The sequence below is a fragment of the Salmo trutta genome, chromosome 20, assembly GCF_901001165.1.
Source record: "Salmo trutta chromosome 20, fSalTru1.1, whole genome shotgun sequence".
Lineage (NCBI taxonomy): Eukaryota > Metazoa > Chordata > Actinopteri > Salmoniformes > Salmonidae > Salmo > Salmo trutta.
This window is the reverse complement of record NC_042976.1, coordinates 54,884,445-54,899,405: the sequence shown is the minus strand read 5'-3', so window position 1 is coordinate 54,899,405 and position 14,961 is coordinate 54,884,445. Positions and strand designations below refer to the sequence as shown.

Genomic DNA, 14,961 nt, shown 5'->3' with positions numbered 1-14,961 from the left:
GGTATGGTGTTCTTTGGATGCAACTGCATTCTTTGTCCTCCAAACACGACGAGTTGAGGTTTTACCAAAAAAGTTATATTTTGGTTTCATCTGACCATATGACATTCTCCCAATCCTCTTCTGGATCATCCAAATGCTCTCTCGCAAACTTCAGACGGGCCTGGACATGTACTGGCTTAAGCAGGGGGACACGTCTGGCACTGCAGGATTTGAGTCCCTGGCGGCGTAGTGTGTTACTGATGGTAGGCTTTGTTACTTTGGTCCCAGCTCTCTGCAGGTCATTCACTAGGTCCCCCCGTGTGCTTCTGGGATTTTTGCTCACCGTTCTTGTGATCAGTTTGACCCCACGGGATGAGATCTTGCGTGGAGCCCCAGATCGAGGGAGATTATCAGTGGTCTTGTATGTCTTCCATTTCCTAATAATTGCTCCCACAGTTGATTTCTTCAAACCAAGCTGCTTACCTATTGCAGATTCAGTCTTCCCAGCCTGGTGCAGGTCTACAATTTTGTTTCTGGTGTCCTTTGACAGCTCTTTGGTCTTGGCCATAGTGGAGTTTGGAGTGTGACTGTTTGAGGTTGTGGACAGGTGTCTTTTATACTGATAACATTTTCAAACAGGTGCCATTAATACAGGTAACAAGTGGAGGACAGATGAGCCTCTTAAAGAAGAAGTTACAGGTCTGTGAGAGCCAGAAATCTTGCTTGTTTGTAGGTAACCAAATACTTTCCACCATAATTTGCAAATAAATTCATAAAAAATCCTACAATGTGACTTTCTGGATTTTTTTTCCCTCATTTTGTCTGTCATAGTTGACGTGTACCTAATGATGAAAATTACAGGCCTCTCATATTTTTAAGTGGGAGAACTTGCACAATTGGTGGCTGACTAAATACTTTTTTGCCCCACTGTATGTCATACAGAAAACATCCCTGGTGGACGGAGCCGACATGACGGCTGGTTACACAAAGGAAAGGGGGTTGGGTTTGAGTGAAAGAGCTGGAGGCTTGAGGAACAAAGGGAGAAGCCATGCTATCGTAAATACAGTATCTTATGCATTCTAAATTACCGCCCATTTGGAAAAGGAAAACGCAATAAATATGTAGTCTGAGCTGTGCTTCGGTAGGTTGGTCGTAGATGCTGGCCGTGTTGCCCAACAGAGATCTTGCTGTCCTCGGAAGAATGTCTCTGGTGGTAAATGGGATACGTTGTAGTATTGTCCTTGTGTGTTAGACTGGATACGTCGTCCGTCCTTTCCTAGCCCACGTTTACAGCTGCCGCTGATAACTCAACTGCTAGGAGGTATCACTTCTGTAGTGAACAAGAGTTCAAAGTTCATACCATTCGCAACCAAAGCTCACGCTGAGGTTGGCTTACTTCTGTAGTTATGTGAATCCTTCTGACATCGGACCCTCGCCCGGAACAGAAGGTTACATTTTCGTCAAGGGCTTATATAGTGGAGGGAGAGAAGGGTGTGTTTCATAGTTTATAACCAATGTCTCTTCACAGGGGCGGGCCACTGATTGAGCAGAGCTCTAACCTTACGAAAACCCAATTCTCTCATTTGGAAGCTAAAATTACATTTCATCGTTTCACAAATAGTTTCATATTTAAACATTTAAATTGCACAACAATTCCATGTGAATCTGATAACTAGAATGTGTAAACTTTCCCAGAAACAGTTTATGTCGTCCTGTCATCAGTCATAATGTCTCAGATGACAACCGAACTGACATCATATTCATTAAGTAACAACGCATATTTTCAACTGGTTCTATTACCGAAATATGGTTCCTTTCCCCCCACTTGTTTGATGTTCCCAGGCTCTCTATGCTGAACAAAGGCTATTCAAGAGTCCTTCAGTAGAGTCAGAGAAAGAGGGAAGGGAGAAAGGCATTTATGGGGGGGGTCATAAACCTTACCCACAGGCCAACGTCATGACAGGGTATTGTGTGTAGATTAATGGGGGGGGGACAATTTAAGCAATAAGGTTGTAACGTAACAAAATGTGGAAAAAGTCAAGGTGTCTGAATACTTTCCGAATGTAGATAAGGTTAGTTAGCCACGCTGACACCTGCCAGTGCCACATAGAAGTTCCCACACCCAATTTGTGAATATGTACAAGATGCCTTCATCATTCTTTGGAGTTGGAACCTAAATGTGCATTTCCTCTCTACGACAGCTCCTTTAAATGTGATTGCAACAATGCGATTGCTACAAAAAATGTTATTTTAAATTCATGATATGCAGTGTATAGCCATTGATTCTTGAAGAATATAACTTATAAATGCCTCATTTGTCTAACCCCATTAGAACTGAAAATATAAGCTTTTTCTACTCGTTTGTAAATGATGCAATTGTAAACACACACTATACAGCTTCAGAACATGGTTACGACTATAATTTTGATCTCAGGGCTGGTCAGTCCATGCATCCATAGCTCTGTCTATGAAGTTGACAGTGGTTACGTTTCTCCAGCCCCATCCCCCAGCTGTTTACTGAAACAGTGGGGTGGTGACAGCTTTGCAATATTTTGATCTGCTCCTTTTAATTAAAGACCCATTCTAAATAGGTTTCCTCTCTCTGGGGCATCTCTGGTGCAGAGAATAAGAAACAATTGGGAGTCTGTTAATTCTTCTTCTGCTTTGGCTCTAGAGTCCTTGGATGGGCGACACTACTTTTGTTAAAGAAAAATCTATATCACAGTCCAACTCGATTGAACAACTCTCTAAGCAGCAGAGTAGATTTCTTAGAGTGGCTGTCGACTGATAAAGCAGAATTAGATGCATGTGAAACAGCAGGCGTTCTCAAAGTGCCTAGCCTCAAACAACAAGCAGACTATTATGGGATAGATCAGAGAGAAGAGAAGTTGTGACGGATAGACTTCCGACACCAATTGCGCCTATTTTATGTTATCCTAGACATTGGTGCAGGCTTTCAAATTAATATTTATAGTAACAAATTAAATAATTCAGTATATATATTTTTTTATCTGAACAGGGCACATTTCAAAATATCCTCATGGATAATAACTAATTGGTATAAATAGATTGTGTCTGTTCCCTGTGGTTATATTTGGAAGCAACAAATTAAAGGTGCAATATGCCCCACCATTTCCTGGTTGTTAAAATTCTAGTAGTTCTCCTAATTTCAGTTTGACAAAACAAGCAATCTATAGTGAAGATAATCATTGTACCCTGTGAAATACTGGATATTTTCAACAACTAAATATTTTGTATTTTCAGTTGTTTGAAGCTGGTGCACAAAACCAAAAGTAAAACACGCAAAAACTACCTGTAACTGGAAACAGAAATAGTGCACATAGAATAGATCCATCGGTCCTTAGACTTGCTTTCAATAAGAACGACAAATATATAACTCACATTTCTATGTGAATTTGGTCGGGTAGCCTAAAAAGTTACATATTGCAATTTTAAGATGTTGTAGAGGAAAATGCAGATGGAAGACATAAAAGAGAACCATCACACTATTCTTTATCAGGATTAATAATATGTCAAACTGGTTTACCCATTCAGATAATTCTATACTAAGATCTTTCCCTCTTCTACCCTAATTTTTCCCCCTCAATTGATGGTTCTGAGGTTGAGAGCAGGGGAATGTCTAGGTATTGACTTTGGATAGAAAAAAATGCTAAGGGAGGATGAATTTTCTGAAGCATGTCATTTAAGATTGAATTGTACTACACTGGCTCCGACGCTCGTCGGATGCGGCAGGGCTTGCAAACTATTACAGATTACAAAGGGAAGCACAGCCGCGAGCTGCCCAGTGACATGAGCCTTCCAGACGAGCTGAATTACTTCTATGCTCACTTCGAGGCAAGCAACACTGAAGCATGCATGAGAGCATCAGCTGTTCTGGACTACTGTATGATCACGCTCTCCGTAGCCGATGTGAGTAAGACCTTTAAACAGGTCAACATTCACAAGGCCTTAGGGCCAGACGGATTACCAGTACGTGTACTCCGAGCATGCGCTGAACAACTGGCAAGTGTCTTCACTGACATTTTAAACCTGTCCCTGACTGAGTCTGGTATTCTAACGTGTTTCAAGCAGACCACCATAGTCCCTGTGCCCAAGAACACTAAGGTAACCTGCCTAAATGACTACCAACCCGTAGTACTCAAGTCTGTAGTCATGAAGTGCTTTGAAAGGCTGGTCATGGCCCACATCAACACCATTATCCCAGAAACCCTAGACCCACTCCCAATTTGTATACAGATCCACAGATAATGCAATCTCTATTGCACTCCACAATGCCCTTTCCCACCTGGACAAAAGGAACACATTCGTGAGAATGCTATTCATTGACTACAGCTCAGTGTTCAACACCATAGTACCCTCAAAGCTCATCACTAAACTAAGGACCCTGTGACAAAACGCCTCCCTCTGCAACTGGATCCAGGACTTCCTAACAGGCCGCCCCCAGGTGGTAACATTTTACATTTACATTTTAGTCATTTAGCAGACGCTCTTATCCAGAGTGACTTACAGTAGTGAATGCATACATTTCATTAAAAAAAATTGTACTTGCCCACCGTGGGAATCGAACCCACAACCCTGGCATTGCACACACCATGCTCTACCAACTGAGCCACAGGGAAGGTAAGAGTAGGTAACAACACATCCTCAACACGGGGGCCCCTCAGGGGTGCGTTCTCAGTCCCCTCCTGTACTCCCTGTTCACTCATGACTGCACGGCCAGGCACGACTCCAACACCATCATTAAGTTTGCCGATGACACAACAGTGGTAGGCCTGATCACCAATAACGATGAGACTGCCTATAGGGAGGAGATCAGAGACCTGATCGTGTGGTGCAAGGACAACAACCTCTCCCTCAACGTGATCAAGACAAAGGAGATGAAAGTGGACTAAAGGAAAAGGAGGACCGAGCACGCCCCATTCTCATCGACGGGGCTGTAGTGGAGCAGGTTGAGAGTTTCAAGTTCCTTGGCGTCCACATCACCAACAAACTAACATGGTCCAAACACACCAAGACAGTCGTGAAGACGGCACGACAAAACATCTTCCCCTTCAGGAGACTGAAAAGATTTTGCATGGGTCCTCAGATCCTCAAAAGGTTTTACAGCTGCACCATCGAGAGCATCTTGACGGGTTGCATCACTGCCTGGTATGGCAACTGCTTGGCCTCTGACCACAAGGCACTACAGAGGGTAGTGCGTACGGCCCAGTACATTACCGGGGCAAAGATTCCTGCCCCCAGGACCTCTATACCAGACAGTGTCAGAAGTCCCTAAAACTTGTCAGACTCCAGCCACCGTAGTCATAGACTGTTCTCTCTGCAACCGGTATCGGAGCACCAAGTCTAGGTCCAAGAGGCTTCTAAACAGTTTCTACCCCCAAGCCATAAGACTCTTGAACATCTAATAAAATGGCTACTCAGACTATTTGAATTGCCCCCCTCTTCTACGCTGCTGCTGCTACTCTCTGTTATTATCTATGCATAGTCACTTTAATAACTCTACCAACATGCACATACAATTGAAGTCGGAAGATTACATTCTCCTTAGCCAAATTAATTTAAACTCAGTTTTTCACAATTCCTGAAATTTAATCCTAGTAAAAATTCCCTGCCTTAGGTCAGTTAGGATCACCACTTTATTTTAAGAATGTGAAATGTCAGAATAATAGTAGAGAATGATTTATTTAATATTTTATTTCTTTCATCACATTCCCAGTGGGTCAGAAGTTTACATACACTCAATTAGCATTTGGTAGCATTGCCTTTAAATTGTTTAACTTTGGTCAAACGTTTCGGGTCGCCTTCCACAAGCTTCCCACAATAAGCTGGGTGATTTTTTTCCCATTCCTCCTGACAGAGCTGGTGTAACTGAGTCAGGTTTGTTGGCCTCCTTGCTCGCACACTCTTTTTCAGTTCTGCCCACAAATTTTCTATAGGATTGAGGTTAGGGCTTTGTGATGGTCACTCCAATACCTTGACTTTGTTGTCCTTATGCCATTTTGCCACAACTTTGGAAGTATGCTTGGGGTCGTTGTCCATTTGGAAGACCCATTTGTGACCAAGCCTTAACTTCCTGACTTGAGATGTTGCTTCAATATATCCACATAATTTTACTTCCTCATGAAGCCATCTATTTTGTGAAGTGCACCAGTCCTTCCTGCAGCAAAGCACCCCCACAACATGATGCTGCCACCCGTGCTTCAAGGTTGGGATGGTGTTCTTCGGCTTGCAAGGCTCCCCCTTTTTCCTCCAAACATAACGATGATCATTAAGGCCAAACAGTTCTATTTTTGTTTCATCAGACCAGAGGACATTTCTTCAAAAAGTACGATCTTTGTTCCCATGTGCAGTTGCAAACCGTAGTCTGGCTTTTTTATGGCGGGTTTGAAGCAGTGGCTTCTTCCTTGCTGAGCAGCCTTTCAGGTTATGTCAATATAGGACTCGTTTTACTGTGGATATAGATACTTTTGTACCTGTTTCCTCCAGCATCTTTACGAGGTCCTTTGCTGTTGTTCTGGGATTGATTTGCACTTTTCTCACCAAAGTACGTTCATCTAATATTCCAAGATGGCGAAGCAGTCAGATGTCTTTTGTCCTCGTCGTGTCCCGTGTATATATCTTTTTATACCTTTTTCTTTACATATCTTTTTATATTTTTTTCTAAAACTCAACTTCAATACACTCTCCTTTCCACCTCACCCAATGTGGTGCGGATATGTTTTTTTCTAAAGTATTTTTCACCTCGAATCCAGAATCCCCCCCAACAGAAGCTAGCCAGCTCACTAGCTACTAGCTAGTAGTCAGCTAACCACTGCTAGCGTTCATCAGCTAACCTTTAGCCCGGAAAGCTCTCACCAGTTTGTACAACGCGACTCAAAACAGAGCATTCCGGACCTGTTTTCTCTCCATTTCCCCGGATTCCTACCGCAAGCTCTGGACATTTTCACCTGGATCTTTGCAGCTAGCTAGCTGCTATCCGAGTACTGGCTAACGTCAGTCCCGGAGCAAGCACCAATTAGCCTGGAGCTAGCCCATGCTAGGCCCTTTCTCACGGCTAGCTAAAGATGCCCATCAGCCACTCCTGGGCTACAATACCTCGACCCCTTCTACTGCCCGTACGGGGCACGGAACCCTGCCGATCCGTCACGACTGGACTACGACGTAATCTGCTCGAGGGGGTACTCAACTGGCCTCTACATCGCAACCACCCCTGAATGCCCATCCGCTAGCCGCGGCCTGCTAGCTGCTAGCTGTCTAGAGAATATTGGACTGTTAGCTGTATAGATCCATGGGCCATTTTCTTGGGCCACTATACCTATTTTGCGAGTTGGACGTGGACTCCCCTGCTACTCAGAACTCTACTAATCCATCACGACTGATCTATCGATGTCACCGCACGCGGAGGCCAAGACAGACTTTGCTCCGTCAAGACGTCCCTCTAAGGCCCTTGTGCTAGCTTGCTAGCCCTGGCCTGCCTGCTAGCTGTCTGAATCGCCGTGTCTCCAGCCAGCCCAACCACTCACTGGACCGCTATTGATCACCTGGCTACACCTGCCTCAGCCTAATATCAACATGCCTTGTCCATTACTGTCCTGGTTAGTGATTATTGCCTTTTTTCACTGTAGAGCCTCTAGCCCTGCTCAATATGCCTTAATCTACCATTTAGTTCCACCTCCCACATATGCGGTGACATCACCTGGTTTAAACGTCTCTAGAGACAATATCTCTCTCATCACTACTCAATGCCTAGGTTTAACTACAATGTACTCACATCCTACCATACCGTTTTCTGTACATTATGCCTTGAATCTATTCTATCGCACCCAGAAACCTGCTCCTTTTACTCTCTGTTCCGAACGCACTAAACGACCAGTCCTGATATCCTTTAGCCGTACCCTGTACCCTCATCCTACTTCTCCTCTGTTCCTCTGGTGATGTAGAGGTTAGTCCAGGCCCTGCAGTGCCTAGCTCCATTCCTACTCCCCAGGTGCTCTCATTTGTTCACTTCTGTAACCGTTAAAGCCTTGGTTTCATGCATGTTAACATCAGAAGCCTCCTCCCTAAGTTTGTTTTATTCACTGCTTAAGCACACTCTGCCAAACCGGATGTCCTAGCCGTGTCTGAATCCTGGCTTAGGAAGTCCACCAAAAACCCTGAAATTTCCATCCCTAACTATAACATTTTCCGACAAGATAGAACTGCCAAAGGGGGCGGAGTTGCAATCTACTGCAGAGAGAGCCTGCAGAGTTCTGTCTTACTTTCCAGGTCAATACCCAAACAATTCGTACTCGAAATCCATCTTTCCAGAAACAAGTCTCTCACCGTTGCCGCTTGTTATAGACCACCCCCTGTCCCCAGCTGTTCCCTGGACACCATATGTGAATTGATTGCCCCCCATCTATCTTCAGCGCTCGTGCTGCTAGGTGAACTAAACTGTGACATGCTTAACACCCCGGCCATCCTACAATCTAAGCTTGATGCCCTCAATTTCACACAAATTATTAATAAACCCACCAGGTACAACCCCAAATCCGTAAACACGGGCACCCTCATAGATATCATCCTAACCAACTTGCCCTCCAAATACACCTCTGCTGTTTCCAACCAAGATCTCAGCGTTCACTGCCTCATTGCCTGCATCCGTAATGGGTCCGCGGTCAAACGACCACCCCTCATCACTGTCAAATGCTCCCTAAAACACTTCAGCGAGCAGGCCTTTCTAATCGACCTGGCCCGGGTATCCTGGAAGGATATTAACCTCCTCCCGTCAGTAGAGGATGCCTGGTTATTCTTTAAGAGTGCCTTCTTCACCATCTTAAATAAGCATGCCCCATTCCAAAAATGTAGAACCAGGAACAGATATAGCCCTTGGTTCTCTCCAGACCTGACTTCCCTTGACCAGCACAAAAACATCCTGTGGCGTTCTGCATTAGCATCGAACAGCCCCCGTGATATGCAAGTTTTCAGGGAAGTTAGGAAGAAATATACACAGGCATTTAGGAAAGCTTAGGCTAGCTTTTTCAAGCAGAAATTTGCATCCTGTAGTACAAACTCAAAAAGGTTCTGTGACACTGTAAAGTCCATGGAGAATAAAATCACCTCCTCCCAGCTGCCCACTGCACTGAGGCTAGAAAACACCATTACCACCGATAAATCCACGATAATTGAGAATTTCAAAAATCATTTTTCTTCCTGGCTACCCCTACCCCACTCAACAGCCCTGAGCTCCCCACAGCAACTCGCCCAAACCTCCCCCACTTCTTATTCACCCAAATCCAAACAGCTGATGTTCTGAAAGAGCTGCAAAATCTGGACCCCTACAAATCAGCTGTGCTAGACAATCTGGACCCTCTCTTTCTAAAATGATCTGCTGAAATTGTTGCAACCCCTTTTACTTGCCTGTTCAACCTCTCTTTCGTATCGTCTGAGATTCCCATAGATTGGAAAGCTGCTGCGGTCATCCCCCTCTTCAAAGGGGGAGACACTCTAGACCCAAACTGCTACAGCCCTATATCTATTTTACACTGCCTTTCTAAGGTCTTCGAAAGCCAAGTTAACAAACAGATTTCCGACCATTTAGATTCCCACCGAACCTTCTCCGCTATGCAATCTGGTTTCAGAGCTGATCATGGGTGCACATCAGCCACGCTTAAGGTCCTAAACGATATCATAACCGCCATCGATAAGAGACATTACTGTGCAGCCGTCTTCATCGACCTGGCTAAGGCTTTCGACTCTGTCAATCACAACATTCTTATTGGCAGACTCAACAGCCTTGGTTTCTCAAATGATTGCCTCGCCTGGTTCACCAACTACTTCTCTGATAGAGTTCAGTATGTGTCAAAGGAATTTTATATCCTAATGATAATAATTAGCAATCAATAAGCCTTGACTAATCCCCAGGGTTTGTAAGACACTGGGTTTAGAATAATTAGGCAAGGAGCTTTCTGCAAAAGGTTTGTTCAGTTTATTCAGAGAACGTTTTGCCCAACATTAACAAAGATGTCATGTTATCCTCTCTCTCCGCTTACGCACACACCTCCACACCAACAGTAGATAACCTACGCACACACATATGCACAAACAGTAGGTGAACAGTATCTCTCCCTTGACCTCCCACCACTGTTAATCACTATCTGTTCCTTTCCCCAGATATTATGAGAACCTTGAAGGCTACTCCCGGTATCTCACACACACATGTCTACTGCTCCCTTGGGCCCACTAAATACACACACACACATTTCGTCCCGGGCCTCTACTAGACCTTTTGGGACTAACGTTCAGTACATGAATTATTCATTATCCATGCTACATAACTACTAATTAATAATGTATTATTGATTAATTTACCTTTATTAGATAATTATCTTATCAGTATGTCAAATTGGAGGGCCTGTTGTCTGGACCTCTGGCAGTCTCTATGGGGGTGCCACAGGGTTCAATTCTCGGGCCGACTCTCTTCTCTGTATACATCAATGATGTCGCCCTTGCTGCTGGTGATTGTTTGATCCACCTCTACGCAGATGACACCATTCTGTATACCTCTGGCCCTTCTTTGGACACTGTGTTAACTAACCTCCAGATGAGCTTCAATACTACCCACCACTGTGACCTGTACGCTCTCGTTGGCTGGCCCTCGCTTCATACTCGTCGCCAAACCCACTGGCTCCAGGTCATCTACAAGTCTCTGCTAGGTAAAGCCCCGCCTTATCTCAGCTCATTGGTCACCATAGCTGCACCCACCCGTAGCACACGCTCCAGCAGGTATATCTCACTGGTCACCCCCAAAGCCAATTCTTCCTTTGGCCGCCTCTCCTTCCAGGTCTCTGCTGCCAATGACTGGAACGAACTCCAAAAATCACTAAAGCTGGAGACTCTTACCTCCCTCACTAGCTTTAAGCACCAACTGTCAGAGCAGCTCACAGATCACTGCACCTGTAAATAGCTCATCTGTAAATAGCCCATCCAATCTACCTCATCCCCATACTGTATTTATTTATTTATTTATCTTGCTCCTTTGCACCCCAGTATCTCTACTTGCACATTCATCTTCTGCACATTCTACCATTCCAGTGTTTAATTGCTATATTGTAACTACTTCGCCACCATGGCCTATTTTTTGCCTTACCTTTCTTATCCTACCTCATTTGCACGTGCTGTATATAGATTTTTCTACTGTATTATTGGTTGTATGTTTGTTTATTCCATGTGTAACTCTGTTGTTGTATGTGTCGAACTGCTTTGCTTTATCTTGGCCAGGTTGCAGTTGCAAATGAGAACTTGTTCTCAACTAGCCTACCTGGTTAAATAAAGGTGAAATAAAATAAAAAATACAAATCTCTAGGAGACAGACCGCGTCTCCTTCCTGAGCGGTATGATGGTTGCGTGGTCCCATGGTGTTTATACTTGCGTACTATTGTTTGTACAGATGAACGTGGTACCTTCAGGCGTTTGGAAATTGCTCCCAAGGATGAACCAGACTTGTGGAGGTCTACAATTGTTTTTCTGAGGTCTTGGCTGATTTCTTTAGATTTTCCCGTGATGTCAAGCAGAGGCACTGAGTTTGAAGGTAGGCATTGAAATACATCCACAGGTACAGTGAGGGGGAAAAAATGATTTGATCCCCTTGCTGATTTGGTACGTTTGCCCACTGACAAAGAAATTGTCAGTCTGTAATTTTAATGGTAGGTTTATTTGAACAGTGAGAGACAGAATAACAACAACAAAATCCAGAAAACTCATGTCAAAAATGTTATAAATTGATTTGCATTTTAATGAGGGTAATAAGTATTTGACCCTTCTGCAAAACATTACTTAGTACTTGGTGGCAAAACCCTTGTTGGCAATCAGAGGTCTGACGTTTCTTGTAGTTGGCCACCAGGTTTGCACACATCTCAGGAGGGATTTTGTCCCACTCCTCTTTGCAGATCTTCTCCAAGTCATAAGTGTTATAACACTGATTTTTCTTAACTGCTTTGTTGGTTAAGGGCATTTCACTGTAAATTCTACAAATGTTGTGTTCGGCACGTGACAAATAATTAACATTTGATATCATTTGATTTTGAAGGTCAAATATAGGATATTATGCTACTATAGAGGTAAAGCATCAAGGGGAGATGGTGTGTTCTTGTACCCCTATTTTGCACTTCTCTTGAAACTAAAATAACGTTAGTTTCAACTTTATACAGAACAGGTATGACAGTATTTTTAGAACTTTAAAAAAATAAATGCACCTGGAAAGAACTGGACTTAGCCCTGGATTCTGTTGCTGTGTAGTTAGGTGTCACAAGCACCTACAAGCGATACACCACATTGAAATTGAACATGGAGCAATCTTAACCCAGAGTCCTGCTCTGTTTGAGATTTTGAGAGTTTTTACCTTTTTTACCTTTTCGCATGCCTTCATTTCCTATTCTTCCTTCTCTCCTTTTTGTCTCGGAATCACTTGCTCATTTCAGCTTCCCCAGGACTGTCGGTTTTCCGATCCTGAGAAACCCATCTCTGAAGCTGCAAACAGAGTTCTCTCCCTCTTTCTCAACCCCTACCCCCTCTGTCTCTCTCCTGCCTGCTCCATCCTTCTCTCTCCACCTGACTGATGACCTGTTCACCTTTGCAGATGGGAGCAGCGAGCGAGGGGAGAAGGACGCCAGTAAGATCACCACTTACCCCCCGGGGGCGGTGCTTTTCGACTGCGAGATGACAGCTGTGCAGGTCAGCTGCGGCCTCCACCATTCAGGTAGGTCCCCTTGCCACTTCCTGTCATTCACTTCTTGCTTCTTCTTTGATCTCTTTTTCGGTGGTGTTTGATCACAAGTGGAAGACTGTTTTGTTGATGAGTGTCTTCTGGCCACATATCAAATAGCCACAGGTCATAAAGGTATTTCAATAGAAAGGAATTGACCCTTCACTAAGCCCCACCCCTTTTCTTACGGTTGCTTCCTTGGTCAACATTTTCCCGGGAAGCTCAATTCCCCCTTCAAACTATTTGAGAGAACCCCTGACAATGATATCAAATTAATTCATTCACAATGAAATGAAACACAAACTAACCATTGCTAATGAGAAGACTCTTGGGCATGTTGTGGTAGACTCATTACAATTGCTTCACAGGAACTTGGTAAAATGAAGTTTGTAATGTGGCTAGTGTTAGGTTCTAATTTTTCAGAGTAAATAACACACAGAAGTTTAATTCTTCCCAAAGGGTCGACACAGCTGTATTCAGACCAAGACGTTTCCACCACTACCAGTATATATACTCCACTTTAGACACCCCTCCTTCTCTCCACCACTACCAGTATATATACTCCACTTTAGACACCCCTCCTTCTCTCCACCACTACCAGTATATATACTCCACTTTAGACACCCCTCCTTCTCCTCCACTACCAGTATATATACTCCACTTTAGACACCCCTCCTTCTCTCTACCACTACCAGTATATATACTCCACTTTAGACACCCCTCCTTCTCTCCACCGCTACCAGTATATATACTCCACTTTAGACACCCCTCCTTCTCTCCACTTTAGACACCCCTCCTTCTCTCCACCGCTACCGGTATATATACTCCACTTTAGACACCCCTCCTTCTCTCCACCACTACCAGTATATATACTCCACTTTAGACACCCCTCCTTCTCTCCACCACTACCAGTATATATACTCCACTTTAGACACCCCTCCTTCTCTCCACTTTAGACACCCCTCCTTCTCTCCACCACTACCAGTATATATACTCCACTTTAGACACCCCTCCTTCTCTCCACTTTAGACGCCCCTCCTTCTTTCCACCACTACCAGTATATATACTCCACTTTAGACACCCCTCCTTCTCTCCACCATTACCAGTATATATACTCCACTTTAGACACCCCTCCTCTCCAGTCCTTACATCTTATGGTTCGACAGGATGAAGAAGTTGTAGAGTAATGAACTGTTCTTTCTCCCTTAAGGTGACCTGACCTCAACCCCCCTTGATATCTAGTCCAAAGCTCTCTACCCGTATCACCTATTTCACTCCCGTGACTCCCTCCCATCCACCCAGCACATTCCACAGCCACTCTGTCTTTCCACAGAGAACCATTAACTTCTGACATAAAAACCAGTCTCTTCCACTCCTTTATATACTATGCTTATAACAATGTTCAAAGTTAACCCCGAATCCAACACTAGCCACTGGATGGCTCTGAATGCACCATCAGCATGCAGTTAACTAACCACTTTTGGACCAAACTAGTGCTCTTAATTCATCCTGCTATTGACAGCAGATGAGTTGTATTCATTATATAGCTAACTTAGCTAGCTAACATACATTTGGAGAAAATGTGTTATATTAACTGTCTAGCTTGCTTTAGCAGCATTTTTATTGGTGGTCAATGGAACAGATTCAAAATATGCTCCAGCAATAGGCTCTGCATTTTAGAACTCAGTCGCAAGTCAGCGTTGGCGCTCATGTTAAGAATTTATGTTAACCATTCTCTTTACTTTACTTTGTAAAAATAAGCTGTTACAGGACTGTTTTATTTACTGTAGCTCTATGACTAATGTAATATAAGGGAAATAAAACATTACATTTGTTGCAGTAAGCTTTTAGAATAATGCAAAACATATCCTTGACTCTATCCAAGTTGATCAGCAGGAAACAAACGATCCCAGTCAGCCTGCACAGCCGGACCATCGGAACTACACCTAAACTATACCAAAACTAACTTCACACATAATAAGAGTTAGCCTATTGACAATAATCTGAGGCCCATCAGTTGTCAAATTAATAATTAGGCCTATCAGTTGTCAAATTGTACATGAAGAGATGGGTGCATCTTGTAATTCACAGATGCAGGGAATAGAGCATCACTTTATCAAATCCTCCTTCAGAGTCACAAGCAGGTAAACATTTTGATTTCTATATAGAAAGAGCATATTCTGCAGGTTCTATGACACTTACCTTTGTCAAATAACTCT

General features: G+C 43.7%; 1 protein-coding gene across 9 annotated transcripts in view; it reads left to right on the top strand.

The window, feature by feature from the left end:
* mycbp2 (MYC binding protein 2) overlaps positions 1-14,961 on the top strand; it is a 347,166-nt gene that overhangs the window by 151,385 nt on the left and 180,820 nt on the right. For all 9 annotated transcript variants that reach the window (XM_029703702.1, XM_029703697.1, XM_029703701.1 and 6 more), the window contains one exon: positions 12,617-12,736. In XM_029703702.1, coding sequence (XP_029559562.1) covers positions 12,617-12,736 — 120 coding nt within the window. The remainder of the gene's footprint in view (positions 1-12,616; positions 12,737-14,961) is intronic.